The 16,832-nt window shown below is 41.9% G+C and overlaps 1 protein-coding gene across 1 annotated transcript; it reads left to right on the forward strand.

Moving 5' to 3' along the window:
• The first annotated feature begins 482 nt into the window (after positions 1 to 482).
• LOC124707896 (serine carboxypeptidase-like 26) lies at positions 483 to 10,122 on the forward strand. Its single transcript, XM_047239589.1, has 10 exons — positions 483 to 961; positions 2,301 to 2,408; positions 2,500 to 2,595; positions 2,704 to 2,796; positions 8,115 to 8,203; positions 8,556 to 8,828; positions 8,905 to 9,056; positions 9,134 to 9,229; positions 9,373 to 9,478; positions 9,574 to 10,122. Exons 1-10 carry the CDS (start codon positions 622 to 624, stop codon positions 9,718 to 9,720), a joined length of 1,500 nt encoding a protein of 499 aa, XP_047095545.1. The 5' UTR covers positions 483 to 621; the 3' UTR covers positions 9,721 to 10,122.
• Positions 10,123 to 16,832: the final 6,710 nt, after the last annotated feature.

Raw genomic sequence — 16,832 nt, forward strand, 5'->3', positions numbered from 1 at the left:
TTAATGGTACCATTTGTAATGTGTATGTGTGTGATGTATGCTTGTCTTGAGAACATAATTACTATACAATCTATTTTTATATACTCATGTAGTTCTACATGAATATCAAGCTGATACTCATGTACTCGTACATGTGTATATAAAAATAAAATGTACTTATGTAGCTATTTTTCATTTGTAGGAATACTCAAATAGTGAACATAAAAAATTATCTTAATTGATTGAACCATATTAATTTCCTATGAATAAAATGCAAATGAGCATATAATTTTCCTATTGGATTAATCTACATATCCAATAACTGTTATACAGAAAAAGGATTGCAAATCCCATGTAAATTTCTTGGAAAGTCACCCGTTAGCACTTGGCAAAATGGTTGAATGAACCATCATATCCGATAGCGATGGGATTTGGCAGCTCCAAGATGGCGGAGCAAATTTGCTCGTCCCTATGCATACCAGTCTAACCCATACAGTCCAAGAGCAAAGCCCCAAATAAAACCCCACACGCGGATATTTCCAAGATGAGCCACTGTCATCTTCTGATCTTCTCCTTCCTCACCGCACCCTCCATGGCAATGGCAGCAATAGCTCCGCCCCTCCATCCTCACATTTCGCACGCATGCTAAACCACCAAGTAGCTAGGAAAAAGCCCCCCCCTCTCTCCGTTCTCCTCTCTTCAACCAGACATCGCACGGCACAATCAATGGCAGCGACGCCGCTCGTCTGTGCTCTCCTCATCATAATCTTCGGCACCGCCAACGCTGCTACCAGCAGCGGCAGCGTCCAGCAGGAGGCTGACAGGGTGGCCCGCCTGCCCGGGCAGCCGGCGAGCCCTGGGCTCTCACAGTTCTCGGGCTACGTCACCGTCGACGAGCGGCACGGCAGGGCGCTCTTCTACTGGTTCTTCGAGGCGCAATCCACTCCCGAGCACAAGCCTCTCCTCCTCTGGCTCAATGGAGGTCAACCTCTATACACACCTTAACTTCGTTACCCAAGTTGAAATAATTTTTCAAACATATCATTATTTTTTCTGCTACTTTGCGTTGCTACTGTACTGTTTTTCTCGTGCTATCTTTATTGGCTGACTGAAATTTCCTGTGCATATTCCTCTATACTGTTTGAGTTGTGATATGGATTTTTACCTGGCAGGTTTTCCCCCTTAAATCGACATCTTCTGTATTTTCCATGTATTTGTCTCACTTACCCTGCCAGTATCTGTTCTTGATTAATTACTTGGTTTCTAGTGTACCTTGGATTACTTCTTGAGTTGCTCTGAACAATGATCATGACCATTAAATCGAAGTAGGGGTACGAAGCTTTAGTTGCTTTAGTGAAGTCACATTTTCCATGCATTTTTTTTCGATAAAGGGAATATATTAATATCAAAAGATACCAATTACACCCAGCCTCTGCAACAACGCACCACCTTAATGGCACTACGGATGCACACAGCCAAAAAACGAAAAGAAAACTAAGAAACAAAAGTCCCGTACAGTATCTCGGGCCTAACAACAGCAATACATCCACCGCCAAGACAACACCTAAAAAACAGACTCTACAAAAACGACGCCTCCAAGAAAGGAACAGTGCTCTAACACCGTCGTCGCCCGATCAAAGATCTTAGGTTTTCACCCTGAAGATAGTCCCCGCTCTCAAAACAATGCCTCCAACAAGGTCATTGCCAGGCACAACCAGTTAAGGCCAGACCTTGGGTTTTCACCCCGAAAGGTAGGACTCGAACTTCACCTGTGTTGTCGCCCCCACTTTCATACCGCTGTTGTGAAGCCCGGAACACCAAGCAAGTCCCTCAACAGCGCGGAGACTTGAACCTCCCTTAGCTAGTCCTCCCCTCCGGCCTTCATGAAATTCTGTTCTTCCGACTTTCATCATGGATCCATAGTCACTTGATGTCAACACAGAAAAAGAGCTTCACGCCGCTCCCTCCAGAACCAATCGGTCGGAATAAAAGCATGGGTGCGCACGACCGAATACCACCGATCCAGAAAACTCCATGCAAAAGCACTGTTACATTCGCCGGCGGAGCCTTCCGAAACTCAGCACTGTTACATTTTCCATGCATAGTTGTACTGCTTCTTTAATTGCTGTAAAGAATGACCAAGCATTAAGTAGAACTAGACAGACTAGCCAGGACCTCTGTTCTTGTACCAATCAAAAATTTAAACCTTCTTATGTTTTTCCTCAGGTTGATTATCATGTAATAGCTAGGAGTATAAATTATGTTCCTACGCCCTTTCTTTTTTCTATGAATAACATTAAACTATTATGATATGTTTGTAGGACCGGGTTGCTCATCGATCGGCTATGGAGCTGCATCTGAGCTAGGGCCTCTTAGAGTTGACAAAAAAGGAGAAGCACTGGACATCAACAAATACGCTTGGAACCAAGGTGATGAGCATGGTTTCATGGATTGTTCTTTTACCCTTGTTTGATGAACAACTCTGATTTTTTTTTGAGCTTTCGGTTTTTCATTTTTCAGAGGCTAACTTGCTGTTCCTGGAGTCTCCTATTGGGGTTGGTTTCTCCTACACGAACACATCCTCTGACCTCACCAAACTGAATGATAATTTCGTGGGTAAATTGATTTTTTAATAATAATTTTCTTTGCCCAAATAAATGAGTTTAAGTTTCCATGTAGTAGTCACATGTTCACAAATGAGATCTTGTGCCATCCTTTTTGTAGCCGAGGATGCTTATAGTTTCCTGGTGAATTGGTACAAGAGATTTCCTCAGTACAAGGGCAGAGATTTCTACATATCAGGAGAGAGCTATGCAGGTAATTCAATGAACCAAGAGAACTTTATAAGAAATATACATTTGGAATTCTGCCTTTTTAATCCCATTTCTTAATGAAATTGTGAATTCTGGGACGTGTGGCCCCTTTAATCAGAAAATAGCAATAAAATAATTCTACCTTTCAATTACAAATTTATAGCTAGATGCTAAAAGGAACCTGAAACAAATAGAAGACGTGCCGGGTGGTAAATTTGGTGAAACGATGCATCTTTTCTTTTTCACACACGTGGGCTTCTCAGTATTCTTTTTGGGAGTGTCTAACCATCAGCTAGATGATTTTCCAATTCGCCTTAAGTCAGATTTTTGTTTACCTTTTTTGGTTTTTCCTGTTTTGGGGTTTTGTCCGGTTTAGTTTTGGAGCAAATATGGTATCCGTAATTCATCCCACCCAATTTAATTCTGGACCAAATCTGGTATTTTATTCCAGTACATAAGAGCATTATGTTGCAAATAACGGCTATATGCACTGCAAAGTGGAGATAGCACAAGGTACTCTTACGAGCAGCTTGATTATGAACAGCTGGGAGAACTTCATCATTCATAAAGTGCAGAACTGAACAGAACCTAATTGCAGTACGAAGCTCTAGTAAACAACTCATTCATTCATAGAAGAAGTTCAATCTGACAGATGAGCATGTGCATTAGTAATTTAGTATGAATTAAGACATACATTGACCATATTTGAGGTCCAAATACTTGCACCACTTGACTGTCAAACCTGGGAGTACTTAACCCAACATTTGATAGCAGACACTCAACGGAAGCAAATACTTGCAGCACATTGATATTCTGTAGATGCTATCACTGCCACAACTTGGATGGTTTCAGCCTGACAAAGCATTTCCCAAGCGACCGAGAGTTCCTAGAGCTTCAGTACAAATTCAATTGGACTGTGTTCGCTGGATGTTACATCCGAAAGAATGTGTGAATCATTAACCCTGTCAACGATTGATCCTGATGCAAGAAAGTTATCCAATCGTCAACCTGGTAAGTGATAACAAAATATTAGAAAAATAAAAAAGTAAAAGGCTTTCAATGCCTTAATTTTTTGAAAGGGTATCTTGCCAATCTGCAGAAACTAGTAAATGAAGAGGAACTTACTCCTGCAGAGGAAAGAGGACACGACGTACCTAAATGCAAGCATCATGAAGATGGAAAAAGATATCTAAACCAAAGCAATGAAGTGAGTCAACACATTTTCCGCTTAACCGAGAAACTAAAAAAGCTGAAGAACAATCTAAGCAACTAAAATGAAAAGGCTGAACAAAAGAATGACTTCAGTGCTTGATCTGCAGACTCTTCGGAAGCACATCCATCTGCTTTCAGTAATGGAGTCCGTGGTGTCAGAGATGGTGGAGGTGTGCTGCTTTGGAGCACATCCATCTGCTCACACTTCATAACCAGTAGAAAATAAGAAATGACATATATGTTCTCAATTTCTGTCAACATCAAGTTAAAATAACAACATAGAGTAATTCTTCATTTTGTTATCACCTTGTGGAGCAACTGAAACAGGTGCAGTATGTGTTCATATTTCATAGCGTAGGAGCGGAGGACACATACTAGGGGGCCAGCATTTCCCGAGATCTCACTCGCATGCCTTATCATAGCCCAGTACCCTATACTGTACTAGGTTAGGAGATACATGTCTAGCTTATACAATTTCTGCGAGGAAATAAATTTAGAAAAAGTTAGCAAGGACAGTTCTGACATCCCATCACTGAAAATATGATACATACGACTGAAGTGAATCAAACTGAGCAAAAAAAAAACAAAGAAACTGAGGAATGAACAAAAGAGATAAAAGGTAACTAAAAACAGAGAAAACAAGATGAATGAAGACACTAAAAAGTGAAATAAAGACAGATGTGAAAACTGAAGAACCGAGTAACTGATATAACTAAAAAAATAACACAAGAAATTAAGACCGATAGAACTTGTACTGAAGAATAAAGATTAAGACTGAAGAATGAGAATACTGAGGAATAAAACTGAACTATGACAGAGTGTAATGAAAGACTAAAGTGAACCAAAGAGATAAAAGTAACTAAAAATAGAGGGAAAACAAGATGAATGAAAAGACAGAAAACTAAAAGCAAGATTGTTGTGAAAACTGAAGAAAGACTGAGGAAATGAGAGACTGAATAAAGGAAGAACTGAGGTGACTGGAAAAAGAAGAAAGAAGACTGGAGAATAAAGAAAAAAATGAAATGCAGAAAAAATAGAGAAATAAGACTGAAGAATGAGGAAGAGAGCAAGACGACTGAACAATGAAGAAATAGGAAAACTGAGATAATAGAAAAGCAACACTAAGAAATGAAAGAGAAAAAGAATGAAGAATGAAAAACATAAGATAGAGGAAAGAATGATAAATTATAAATTTATTACTTTCGCTGCACGGTTCTAGTAACCATCAGGCGGCTTTAGACCTGAGATTGAAAATTAAACAACGACGAGTCGCAGGAGGCATCCTTGCCGAAACATCGACATTCGACGAGCTAGTTAATACTACACATTTATTATGGATATAAAAGTCTTTTGGTCTCAAACTGCAGTTGACATATTTCTCAAGAAGTAATTAGAGGCCTTTTTTGTTGCCTTGACTTGTCTATATCGTCATACTACACATGAAATGTGAGCAGAAGTAGCACATACATCTTACACACACCGTGACTGAAGAAAACTTTGTTTAAGCCACTAAAGAAGATGAACAGAGAAACATAACCGAAGAAAGTGCTATTTATTTTGGCTAACACAATACGAGAACACAAGTTGTAGTAAGACTGTCACTTAGTTTATTTCTCTATTCGTATCAGTAGCTATATTTTCTTCCATGTATGTTCAACTTTGAGAGGGATTGAGCAGGGATTAAGGAATCTAGTTGAGCACATTTCTAGCTGAACTCCAACCGAATCCCTCACTTACTGGCAATTAGTAAAAGTATGAAGAAGGCCAACGACACGGCGATGTTGGGGAACCATGCGGGACAAGCCAGAAGATTGGGATGATGAACCACCCCATATCCGCAAAGGACTTGGCATGGACATCGTTGAAGACAACAAGAAAAACAAACTGAGATTGATATCTAAACATGGCATGCACTTCATTTGAACAGAGCAAGGAAGGCAAGCTGACGAATTAGTTCATCAAGTGTGGTTAGAACTATGTTTTTTACAAACCTGCAATATGCTAATCTGAGTTTTAAGGAATTAGCTACCTGGAGAGGAGAAAAAAAAAGCTAAAAATGTCAATCGTGGATAACCATGTCAGGAGCCGTTGCTATTGGAATTGTGAGCGACACGTCTAAGATGATTACCAAGGGATTATAGTCCAAAACAACAAAAAGAGCCCTACATATAATTTCCCTTGTCAAAGCACCCATTTATGCAATATTTTAAAAAGAAATACCCTTCTTTCACGCAGACCAAAGATAGTCTTATAGCACACTTCCAATGAGGCCATTTGCCAGCACCACCTCATCCACTTAAGCTGGGTGGGGCATCATCATGGACTTTGGCTCAAATGCCTAGTGCAGTTAGTGGCTAGACTGAAAAGATAGAAGTACTTTAGCACATCAGTATATTCATACCAGTAACCAACTATAAGTACATGAAAAGTATTTGTGGTTGAATCAAACTAGAGAAGAACCTCAATACAAAAAATATTTTCCGACAAATTAGGGCATAGCACCAGCTATACACAGATGCAAAAAATCAAACAATTTTATGTTAAGGACCAGAGCACAAAACAGCTTGGATCATGAATAAGTGAATATAGCTCAATGTCAACAACTCCCTATTTATACGTTCCTTGTATCATGAATATTCTTGAGCAATCAAATTTTAAAAAATAGGAAATCTTACCAAGCAACCAGAGAAGACTAGAAGTGCAAATTCTGAGAAATTCAAACAACCTTTGGACATCAACCTTTCCTGATCTTTCCGCTCTAGCAAACTTTTTTAGAAGCACTATATGGTGTTGAAACAATTAAGCATTGAATTGAACACAATTGACTACAAACTAAGCAGACAAGTGCAACAACCAACCGGTGAATAGAATGAGCAACCAAGAATGCATAACTGATGAACTCATTTGATTAACTGAAATTGCAACTATCTCTTGACTGAACACTCCCGCTCAGATTTGGCTTACCCATGTACACGAATAACAAGCTAGATGTGATCGCAATGGATGAATTTGGCTGGAAACCTGTAAAATGGGGAAAACAGAGACGTCGCGAAATCGAAAACACCACCACCCTGAAATTTCCAAATCCCCTCTCCGCTCACAGTGATCTACTCGTCGTCCATGGGGATTCATGCGGGAAAAACAGATTACCATCCGTGAATTAACGGACCGATCCGCGACCATAGGGGAAAAGGCTAGAGACGTACCCTGGCCTCCGCCGGCTGTAGCTCCTCCCGCCTCTTCGATTCATCTCGATCCGTCGCTATTCCTCGCTGTGGTTATGCCTCCACCCCCTACTCTCTCTCTCTCTCTCTAGTTGCCTGATAGCGACTCAGAGATGAAATGATGGGAGAGGAAATTACACGCTGCGCCGACCAAACCGGTTCGCTGATTCGGTAAAAAAAAGGAACCGGTACTGAACCAAACGGGCGACGCTGAAACAAGCAAACACTGAGGACGCGTCGAGATTTGCGCCGGACTGAGGGATCGATGGTCCAAAATGTGACCGATGGCCAATTGAGAAATCAGCTAGCTGAAGTTTAGGAAAAGTGTTTGTCTACATTGCGTTATCAATTCGAAATGGGAAACATCAACTAGTCTTTGACCAACCATCTCTTCCTTCCTGAATCAGACAATGTAATTACCTTATCTCAAATCAGAACTTCCACTGAAGAAAAGCGATCACTTAGTTTGTATAACGGGTCTGACAGCTTAGCTTATCCAGTGTCCACTGGGCTGTCGATTATGATAAATCATAGCGCAGCATCTCAGATGCAAACAATTCATGTTTCAAAGAATTCAAGCATCATGTTTTCACCACTGTTTTTTCATAAATAGATTTCCGCATTTGAGAAAAAAACATCTTAGGGTTGCTACCCAAACTAGTAAAATTACTTTGCTTGAACCAATTAAAAGCTCTTTTCTGTAGCGAAAATACGATCCCAATCTTTTGATTCGAAATGGCCAATTGGATCACTCAACTGAACACATGCTCCTAAAAGGCAAAGGAGTAATGAAAATCCACATGCAGTGGAGCAGAAGGTGCCTTACAGAATTTCCCTTGTGAAGATGAGAGCTGAATCCTTTTCTGTACAATGTCCTGTGCTGCAGGTCACTATGTGCCACAGCTTGCTGATCTTGTCTATGATAGGAACAAGGGCAAGACGGCCAACACATACGTGAACCTCAAGGGCTTCATGGTAAGAATCTTATACAAATATGAATTCCTTTCAATTATTTTTCCATCACTAGGAATATGATTTTGTCAACTAGACTAACTTCCATGCAAACCTTTACAAAAGAAAATGGTCAAAAGTTCAGTTTTCAGATTTATGAAATATAGCAATGCAGAATCTAAAATTCAAGTTCAGGTTCATGTTTATAAAATTCAGAATATTTTTCCCATCAGTAGGAATATGTTTTGGTCGACTATACTAACTTCCATGCGAACCTTTTAAAAAAATGGTCAAAAGAGCCAGGTTCAGGTTTCAGATTTATGAAATTTAGCAATGCAGAATATAAAATTCAGAATGGACCTATGCACTACTGCAGGTTGGCAACCCTCTCACCGATGATTACTATGACTACAAAGGGATCGCTGACTATGCATGGAGCCACGCAGTTGTGTCAGACGAAGTTTATAAGAGTATCAAGGAGAACTGTGACTTCAAGACCCCCAACTGGACGGATGGCTGCAATACCGCCATGACAGTCGTCTTCGACCAGTACGATCTGGTCGACATATACAATATCTATGCCCCCAAGTGCCTCCTGGACCTTAACTCGTCATCTTCCGCTAACCGAGCACTCTTTCCGAATCATCAGGTAAAAGTGACATGGAAACTGAAAGTTTCAGCTTTCAGCTTTCACTTGAAATTTACATGTATCTCTGACATGATAGGGAGCGCAATTCGGGAGGCTGAGGCGGTTATTCTCGGGCTATGACCCGTGCTATTCGAACTACGCGCAAGACTACTTCAACAGGAAAGATGTGCAGAAAGCATTCCATGCAAATGTTAGTGGGCTGCTTCCAGGGAAATATCAAGTCTGCAGGTGGGTCGACCAAGGGCTGTTCAGTTCATTCTAGTTTCAGAAAAACAAGAACATGAGCTGATCCATTCTCTGTGCAGTGACCCCATCCTAAACTCTTACAACTTCTCGGTGTTTTCGGTGCTACCTATATACACCAAGCTGATCAAAGCAGGGATGAGAATCTGGCTCTACAGGTGTGCCTCTTCTTGAACCATGCACAATCCACAGCTTCTCTGAAAACCTTACATCAAGTGTTAAAGTTCATAAGCAACATAGATTCACTACTTCTCCAACCTAGAACCTCATTGCTTAATACTGCTCTTTTTTATTGATACAGCGGCGACGCAGATGGCAGGGTACCGGTGATTGGTTCCCGGTACTGCGTTGAAGCGCTGGGTCTGCCGATCAAAACCCCATGGCAGCCCTGGTACCTCGACAAGCAGGTCTGAACTCTCTGAACATGTGGTGAACATACTGAGCTGAGCATCAGTACGTAGTGGCCAGCGATGCTGAAATGTGGAGCTAAAACAAATTGCAGGTTGCAGGGAGGTTCGTGGAGTACCATGGCATGAGCATGGTGACAGTGAGAGGGGCAGGCCACCTGGTGCCCCTCAACAAGCCCGCTGAAGGGCTGAAGCTCATCAACGCGTTCCTCGGCGGCGAGCAGCTTCCGACGCACCGATGATTTGAGATACATAGAAGATGGTATTATCTTACAAGAAAAACTGAGATATGGGCAGAAACATATGGGAGCTGGAGTGCAGGACAGTGATAAGAAATGGAGTTTATATGTTGCTGAAAGGTGCCAATCGGATGAATTTCGGATGGCCCGCTGCTTATGGTTAAATTCATTTTGCCACGCTTATTAGGTTCAGTATATTGTGTGTGTTGGCCTTATACGCGATAGGAACCGGCTGTGTCACGTTTTCTCAAAACAAGGATGTGGCGACTACACCGGGTGCGTGCGATGCTATGGACTTACCGCGTGACGCAACAAGTGGCCGTGAACCGTGATGGAGGTTTTTTTTCTTTCGAAAACCTTGATGGGTAATTGCACGAAAAACACTACCTACAGTGCACGGGTTCATCACTCTGTTACATTGTGTGTCGTTGATCCATGATTTATAACTCTTGAATATTGGTATTTTAATAAAAAATTGTGTGCATCAACCGATGCCCGGGGATATCCCCATTTCGAAAAAAAATCTCATGTACCGAAGTATGTATCTGTGTCATCTAAAAAAAGTATATGTTTGTGTGAAGAGATCTTTAAAAGCTGCTTAGTGTTATCTTCATTGCCCAGCATTGATGCATTCAACCTCACTTATTTCATCACTTATTCTAGTTTTATAGAAAAACATCCTAATCGAAAGGAAGAGAAAGACAACAAGGCGATATAGGGAGGTGGCTCTAAAACCCATCTAGGGTTTTGTGTCTCTCGCTGGCGATGCTGCCGGTTCGCTCCGCCTCGGGTAGCCTTGGGGCCGTGGCGGACCACGGCCTCTCGCTGGCGGAAAAGTTTCAGTTCTACATTTAGTTTGTTTTCATTGTCTTCTTCGGGATGGTGAGATGGCGGCTAATTCCTGAAATCAAAATAAGGTACTCCCCGTCCTATCCTCGCTCCATGGTGCATCTAGCACCGGTGGAGAGCGCGTGGAGTTGTGTGTCCGGCGGATCTACCGTGATCCGGTCGTATTTCGTGTTCAATTGTGTGGTTTCAGGTCAGTATCTTCCGATCTATGGTTGTAACCATTGGCGATGGTTGTTGCTCTGGTGCGCTGGTTCTTTGGGGCCTTAGCACGATGACTTCTCGCCTGTCTACTACAACAAGCTCTACTACGATAAGCTTTGTCTGGTTCCGGTGATTGAGGGCGAGGACGGTGGCGCGCCTTTGGGTCGCGCTAGTGTTTGTGGTCGTCGCTAGGTGGTCCAATGACCTATTTTTTTACTTTTGGACATCTTTGTACTGGTGTTTATGGTTATTAATAGATTGGTGGAATTTTCACAAAAAAAAAGGAAAATTCCATCGGAGGTTGCATATTTCGCAACCTTCTGGTGCGGAGTTGTACGATGGCCCATATCACGCGATGCTCCGCTCGTCGCGCGTCCCATGGGCCCACAGGACCGCTCTCTCCCTTATCTTCCTCCTCCGCACTTTTCCCCAATTTCTCCGTGGCGATTCCCCGATGAACTACATGCCCTGCGGCCAGCGCTCCACGCCTCCGCCTCCAGATGATTTGACGCTGCCTCCGCCTCCACCTCCCGCTAACATGAACGACACCTTCCCCTCCGTCGCCAACACTTCTATCCACATCTATCTCCCTTGGGAGGCGGCTCCACGATGCTCGTCGTTGCTACATCAAGGGGAGACGGTGCGCCGGCGGTGCTACAAGGCCAACCGTCGGTGCTGCTACAAGAGGCTAGTGCTGCTTAAAGAGGCAGTCGTAGCTGCTGTAAGGGGAGGCGGATGAGTTGTGAATCACGCGCCTGGGCCGTGTCGGAGATACATATGTTGTGCGGAGGTGCTGCGAGCGATTGTCGGTACAACTACATATGTTGTACGGTGGAGTTGCAATCTGTCGTCACCGGAGCTGCAAATTCCCACCGCTTCTGCTGCAAAGGCCTACCGCCGCCGCTACAAAGGCTGCCCACCGGAGTTGTAAAGGCGGTGGTGCGGCTAGCCAGGGCGGTGGTGCTGCCATAGTCGGACGACGACGCTTCCATTGGTGGGCGCCATTGCTGCAAGGGGTGGTGTTGCTGCCAACCGGGAGTCAACTTGCTATCGGCGGTGCTGCCGTTGAGGTCGCCTTGCCGGACTTGTTCGGGCGCGGCGCGGTTAGCCGGACTTCTTCAAGCAGCGGTGTCGTGGTGTGGACGTGCATCCCGTTTGTGGGGGTTTTGTTTTCGTTCTGGGCGGGAAGGAGAGGATGCCTAGGTGGTGGACCAGAGGGACACATGTCACTTGTTAAAGGCGGAGGTTGGGGAGGAGTTATCCTCGGAAGGATTATCAGCCCTCATTTCCAAATTAATAAAGACTAGTGGGTTATTGTAGGATAAGTATATAGACTGCCAACTGGTGATACTTTGCAAAGCAATCCTTAGTTGGGTTTCGCTTTTAGTTATGAGACATGCAATAATTTATATGGAAGATGAGGCATTTGAAGTAAAACTGGCCCAAACGACATCCAAGAAGTCGTGGATTACTTGGGAGCCTCCAATTGTTGTGGAGTTTTCCTCAATCTTATGACCTTTGTGTGGATTATTTAGGAGTTGTGGAACTCTTCCCAAACTTGTACTTGTTCAGTGACCACCCTCAAGGGTCCCATAGTGGATCAAAGATTTCACTTTTGGTGGGAAGGCTCGAGAACAACACAGTGCGCCATTGTGGCATTGCGTGGATCATTGTCTCAGCATGTCTCGGTTATAACTTAACCTGAGCTCCTTTACTTATGAACGTTTCTTTGTGATAGTCTTAGTGGTTGAAGTTTTATATGTTTCTATCACCTTGTTACTTGCCTTGCATAGCATAGGTTGTTGGTGCACATAGATAAACCCTAGTTTGTAGGTTTTGTGCTTGATAAGTTAAACATTATTTTTATTCCCCACATGCTCAAGCTCCCAACGTAAAAAGTTCAACCGCCAATTTCAGGAGTGATATAAAGAGTTAGGGTTTGAAACTTTAGTGTGAAATATTTTAACCATCCCATCTAATCTATTAACATCCCATGAAATATGTCCAAGAGAATATTTAAGCTTATGTCATAAATATATATTTATTATCTTATTTAAATTATGAGGAATTGTGTAAGTTGATTCCTTTTTTTTATGATGTAATGACTTATCCTTACCTTATTTGGCTCTCCATATATTATATAAAATATCAATTGGTGTTGCCTATTCTATTCTGCAAATCATAAAATATGCGCTAAATACACAAACTAAAAGACGGGGCGACGTGGGTTTTAGGCCAAAGAAGGAGCAAGGTTTAAAATCTTGTGACATTAATTATATTTTATATGGTCATAGTTTATATATCAGGCAGTGTGTATTGCACTATTATAACAAAAAATTGACTCGCACGCTGTTTTATCTCAAGTTGACTCGCCGATTTTTTATATGCATACTGAAATTTTATTGGCACTCTTCTTTTCCCAATGTCGAATAATTTGGCCTCCATTAAATTGTTGAAAAAATCTGGTATGGTTTCATTACCTTAGCTACATATTTCCTATTTTACTAACTTTCCAATAGGTTTTATATTAGTGAACGAAGGGAGTACTTTATTTCGTATAAAAAATGTTGTTATCATTTTAGCTGCAAAGCGAGGGTTGGGGTGGGTGGCGAGGGGGGTAGGTGGGACTGTGTGTGGTTAAATACGAACAATATAGCTAATGAAAAGGATGCTGCCAAAAAGTGCTACTAAATACAAGCCTTGACAAAAATAGTCATAATTGAGGCTTTGTTCCTAAGTTGGACTTTTTGCTAAATTTCGTGTGGGTAGAGATAATGAAAAGCGATACTCGTGGGTAGACCTAATGAAAAGTGATACTCTACATAGGACACTTTCTTGTCTGATAAGATCAAACTATATATGAAATCAATAGTGACACATGATAACGGTGTTGGACATGAATTATACACAAAACCTCAGATGCGAGGCAATTCCTTTTTTACACTAGTGTCTCAAGCAACGCTGGCACCTCATCCTCTGCCTAGGAGAAGTGATCAAACGATCAATGGCATATACTATAGTTCCATTGTATGGTGGTATTTTTTCTGGGTGACAGAAAGTTTGCGCTAATCAAACATAGTCAACATACAACTACAATAACAACAAATATGAGTTATGAGTTCGGCTGGACAAACACCACCCCATTCGCTCTACCCAAGTGTTGATTGAAGACATTCTGTCCCGACATCTTACTATATTAACACATAGTCTCTCAATCACCAGTGAGCGAAGTTCTCAACTTATCTACAATTTTTGTGTACCCTGGCCAACATCGATGCCTCGATTGGATTGCGGAGATAGCTTCAACGCAATCCAAATCTAGTTTGGCCACCATGGCGCAATGTCTTACCTACATGCCTCAAGTACCACTTCTCAAGCTCGTGGGGTAGACCTTCTAGGTTTGGCCTTAACTAGTTGGACCCGTCAATGACGACACATGTGTCGTCTTCTTGTTGAAAGCATCACACATAGTTCTTTTGAATTTTCTCTCTCAAGGAAATATTGGTGATGAAATCCTACATGTGTTGTTGAAGGTGTTGCTTTGCCTCTTCTAGGTGTTGTCGAATTTTTGTTGGAGATATGCCCAAGAGACAATAATAAAGTGGTTATTATTATATCTTTGTGTTTATGATAAATGTTTGCATCTCATGCTATAATTGTATTAACGGGAAACATTAATACATGTGTGTTTTGTAAACATAAAAGAGTCCCTAGTAAGTCTCTTGTTAAACTAGCTTGTTGATTAATAGATGATCATAGTTTCATGATCATGAACATTGGATGTTATTAATAACAAGCTCATATTGTTAGGTGAATGATAATGGACATACACCCATAGTAAGCGTAACATATGATCAAGTCATTTAGTTCTTTGTGCTTCAAGCTTTAATATGCATAGTAACTTAATCCTTCGACCATGAGATCATGTTAATCACCTACACCGGATGGATACTTTGATGACACCAAACACTACTTCATAAATGGGTTGTTATAAAGGTGGCATTAAGTGTTCGGAAAGTATAAGGTTGAGGCACATGGATCAATAGTGGGATTTGTCCATCCTAATGATGGATAGATATACTCTGGGCCCTCTCGGTGGAATGACATCCAATTAGCTTGCAAGCATGTGACTGGTTCACAAGGTTATCTCACGGTACGAGTAAAGAGTAATTATCGATAACGAGGTTTAACTAGGTATGGAGATACCGACGATCAAACTTCGGATAAGTAAAATATCGCGAGACAAAGGGAATTGTTATTTTATGTGAATGGTTCTTTCGATCACGAACTCATCGATGAATATGTGGGAGCTATTATGGATCTCCAGGTCCCGCTATTAGTTATTGATCGGAGAAGAGTCTCGATCATCTTCGCATAGTTCTCGAACCGTAGGGTGACACTCTTAAGGTTTGATGTCGTTATAAGTAGATATGGAATATGAAATGAAGTTCGAATGTTGTTCGGAGTCTCGGATGGGATCCAAGACATCACGAGGAGTTCCGGAATGGTCCGGAGAATAAGATTCATATATAGGAAGTCATTTTCCAAGTTTGGAAATGATCTAGTGTATTTATGAAAGGCGCTAGAATGTTCTAGAACCTTTCGTAATAAATCACTATGGAAGGTGGAGTCCCGGATGGGCTCCACCAACCCTAACCAGCCAACCAAGAGGGAAGCTGGAGTCCATGGTGGACTCCACCACCTTGACCGGCCAAGGGAGAAGGAAAGGGAGCAGTCCCACTTCCCCTATGTTTCACCCATATGGAAGTTTTGGAGTTGGACTTCAATTTGGTTTGGGGCAAACCCTAGGGGGTTCCACCTATATAAAGAGAGGGAGAGGGCCGGCCACCACTTGAGCCGCACCACCCAAGGGCACCCAAGGCCGACGCCCAAGTGTCAACACTTGTATCAGCGTTGTGGTTCATGTTCGTAGGTAGACTGGATCTTACTCAAAAACCCTAAACCACGTAAAATATGAAAACCAAATTAGAGGCGTCTAACTTGTTTTGCAGGGTTTGGTGATGTGATATGGCCATGATGTGATGATGAATATGTATCAGATGATCATTATTGTATTGTTGCAACCAGCAGGAGCCTTATGGTTGTCTTTATATTTCATATAGTAGTATTATTTCAAAGTAGTTGTAATAGTTGCTATACGCGTGATGTCTACGCACGCTTCTATTCCTGTAGACAGTGTTGGGCCTCCAAGAGCAGAGTTTGTACAACAGCAGCAAGTTTCCCTTAAGTGAATCACCCAAGGTTTATCGAACTCAGGGAGGTAGAGGTCAAAGATATCCCTCTCAAGCAACCCTCCAATTACGATACAAGAAGTCTCTTGTGTCCCCAACACACCTAATACACTTGTCAGATGTATAGGTGCACTAGTTCGGCGAAGAGATAGTGAAATACAAGTAATATGGATGATTGTAAGTAGTAATTGCAATCTGAAATAAAAATGGCAGCAAGCAAACATGTAGCAGAACTTGTTGGAAACGGTGTTTCAATGCTTAGAAACAAGGCCTAGGGATCATACTTTCACTAGTGGACACTCTCAACAATGATCACATAACTGAATAAATAAATGCTAATCTCAAACACTCTCTTGTTGGATAACGAACACCATTCATTGTGTAGGGCTACAAGAGCACACCTCAAGCCGGAGTAAACAAGCTCCACAATGTCCAGAGTTCATATTAAAGTAACCTCTAGAGTGCATAATAGACCGTTGCAATTTAGACCGAGTACTAACATAGCATACACACTGTCAACAATAGCTATGAAAGGGGGAATAGATCGCGTCAATACTATCATAGTAATAGTTAACTTCATAATCTACAAGAGATTACAATCATAACCTACGCCAAGTACTACATGATGCACACACTGTCACCTTTACATCATGGAGGAGTAATAGACTACTTTAATAACATCACTAGAGTAGCACATAGATTAATAGTGATACAAAGCTCATGATCACATAAAGATCACACCATGGGAGAGAGAGATGAACCACATAGCTACCGGTAGAGCCCTCAGCCTCGGGGGAGAACTACTCCCTCCTC

The sequence above is a fragment of the Lolium rigidum genome, chromosome 4 (genome assembly GCF_022539505.1).
Source record: "Lolium rigidum isolate FL_2022 chromosome 4, APGP_CSIRO_Lrig_0.1, whole genome shotgun sequence".
NCBI lineage: Eukaryota > Viridiplantae > Streptophyta > Magnoliopsida > Poales > Poaceae > Lolium > Lolium rigidum.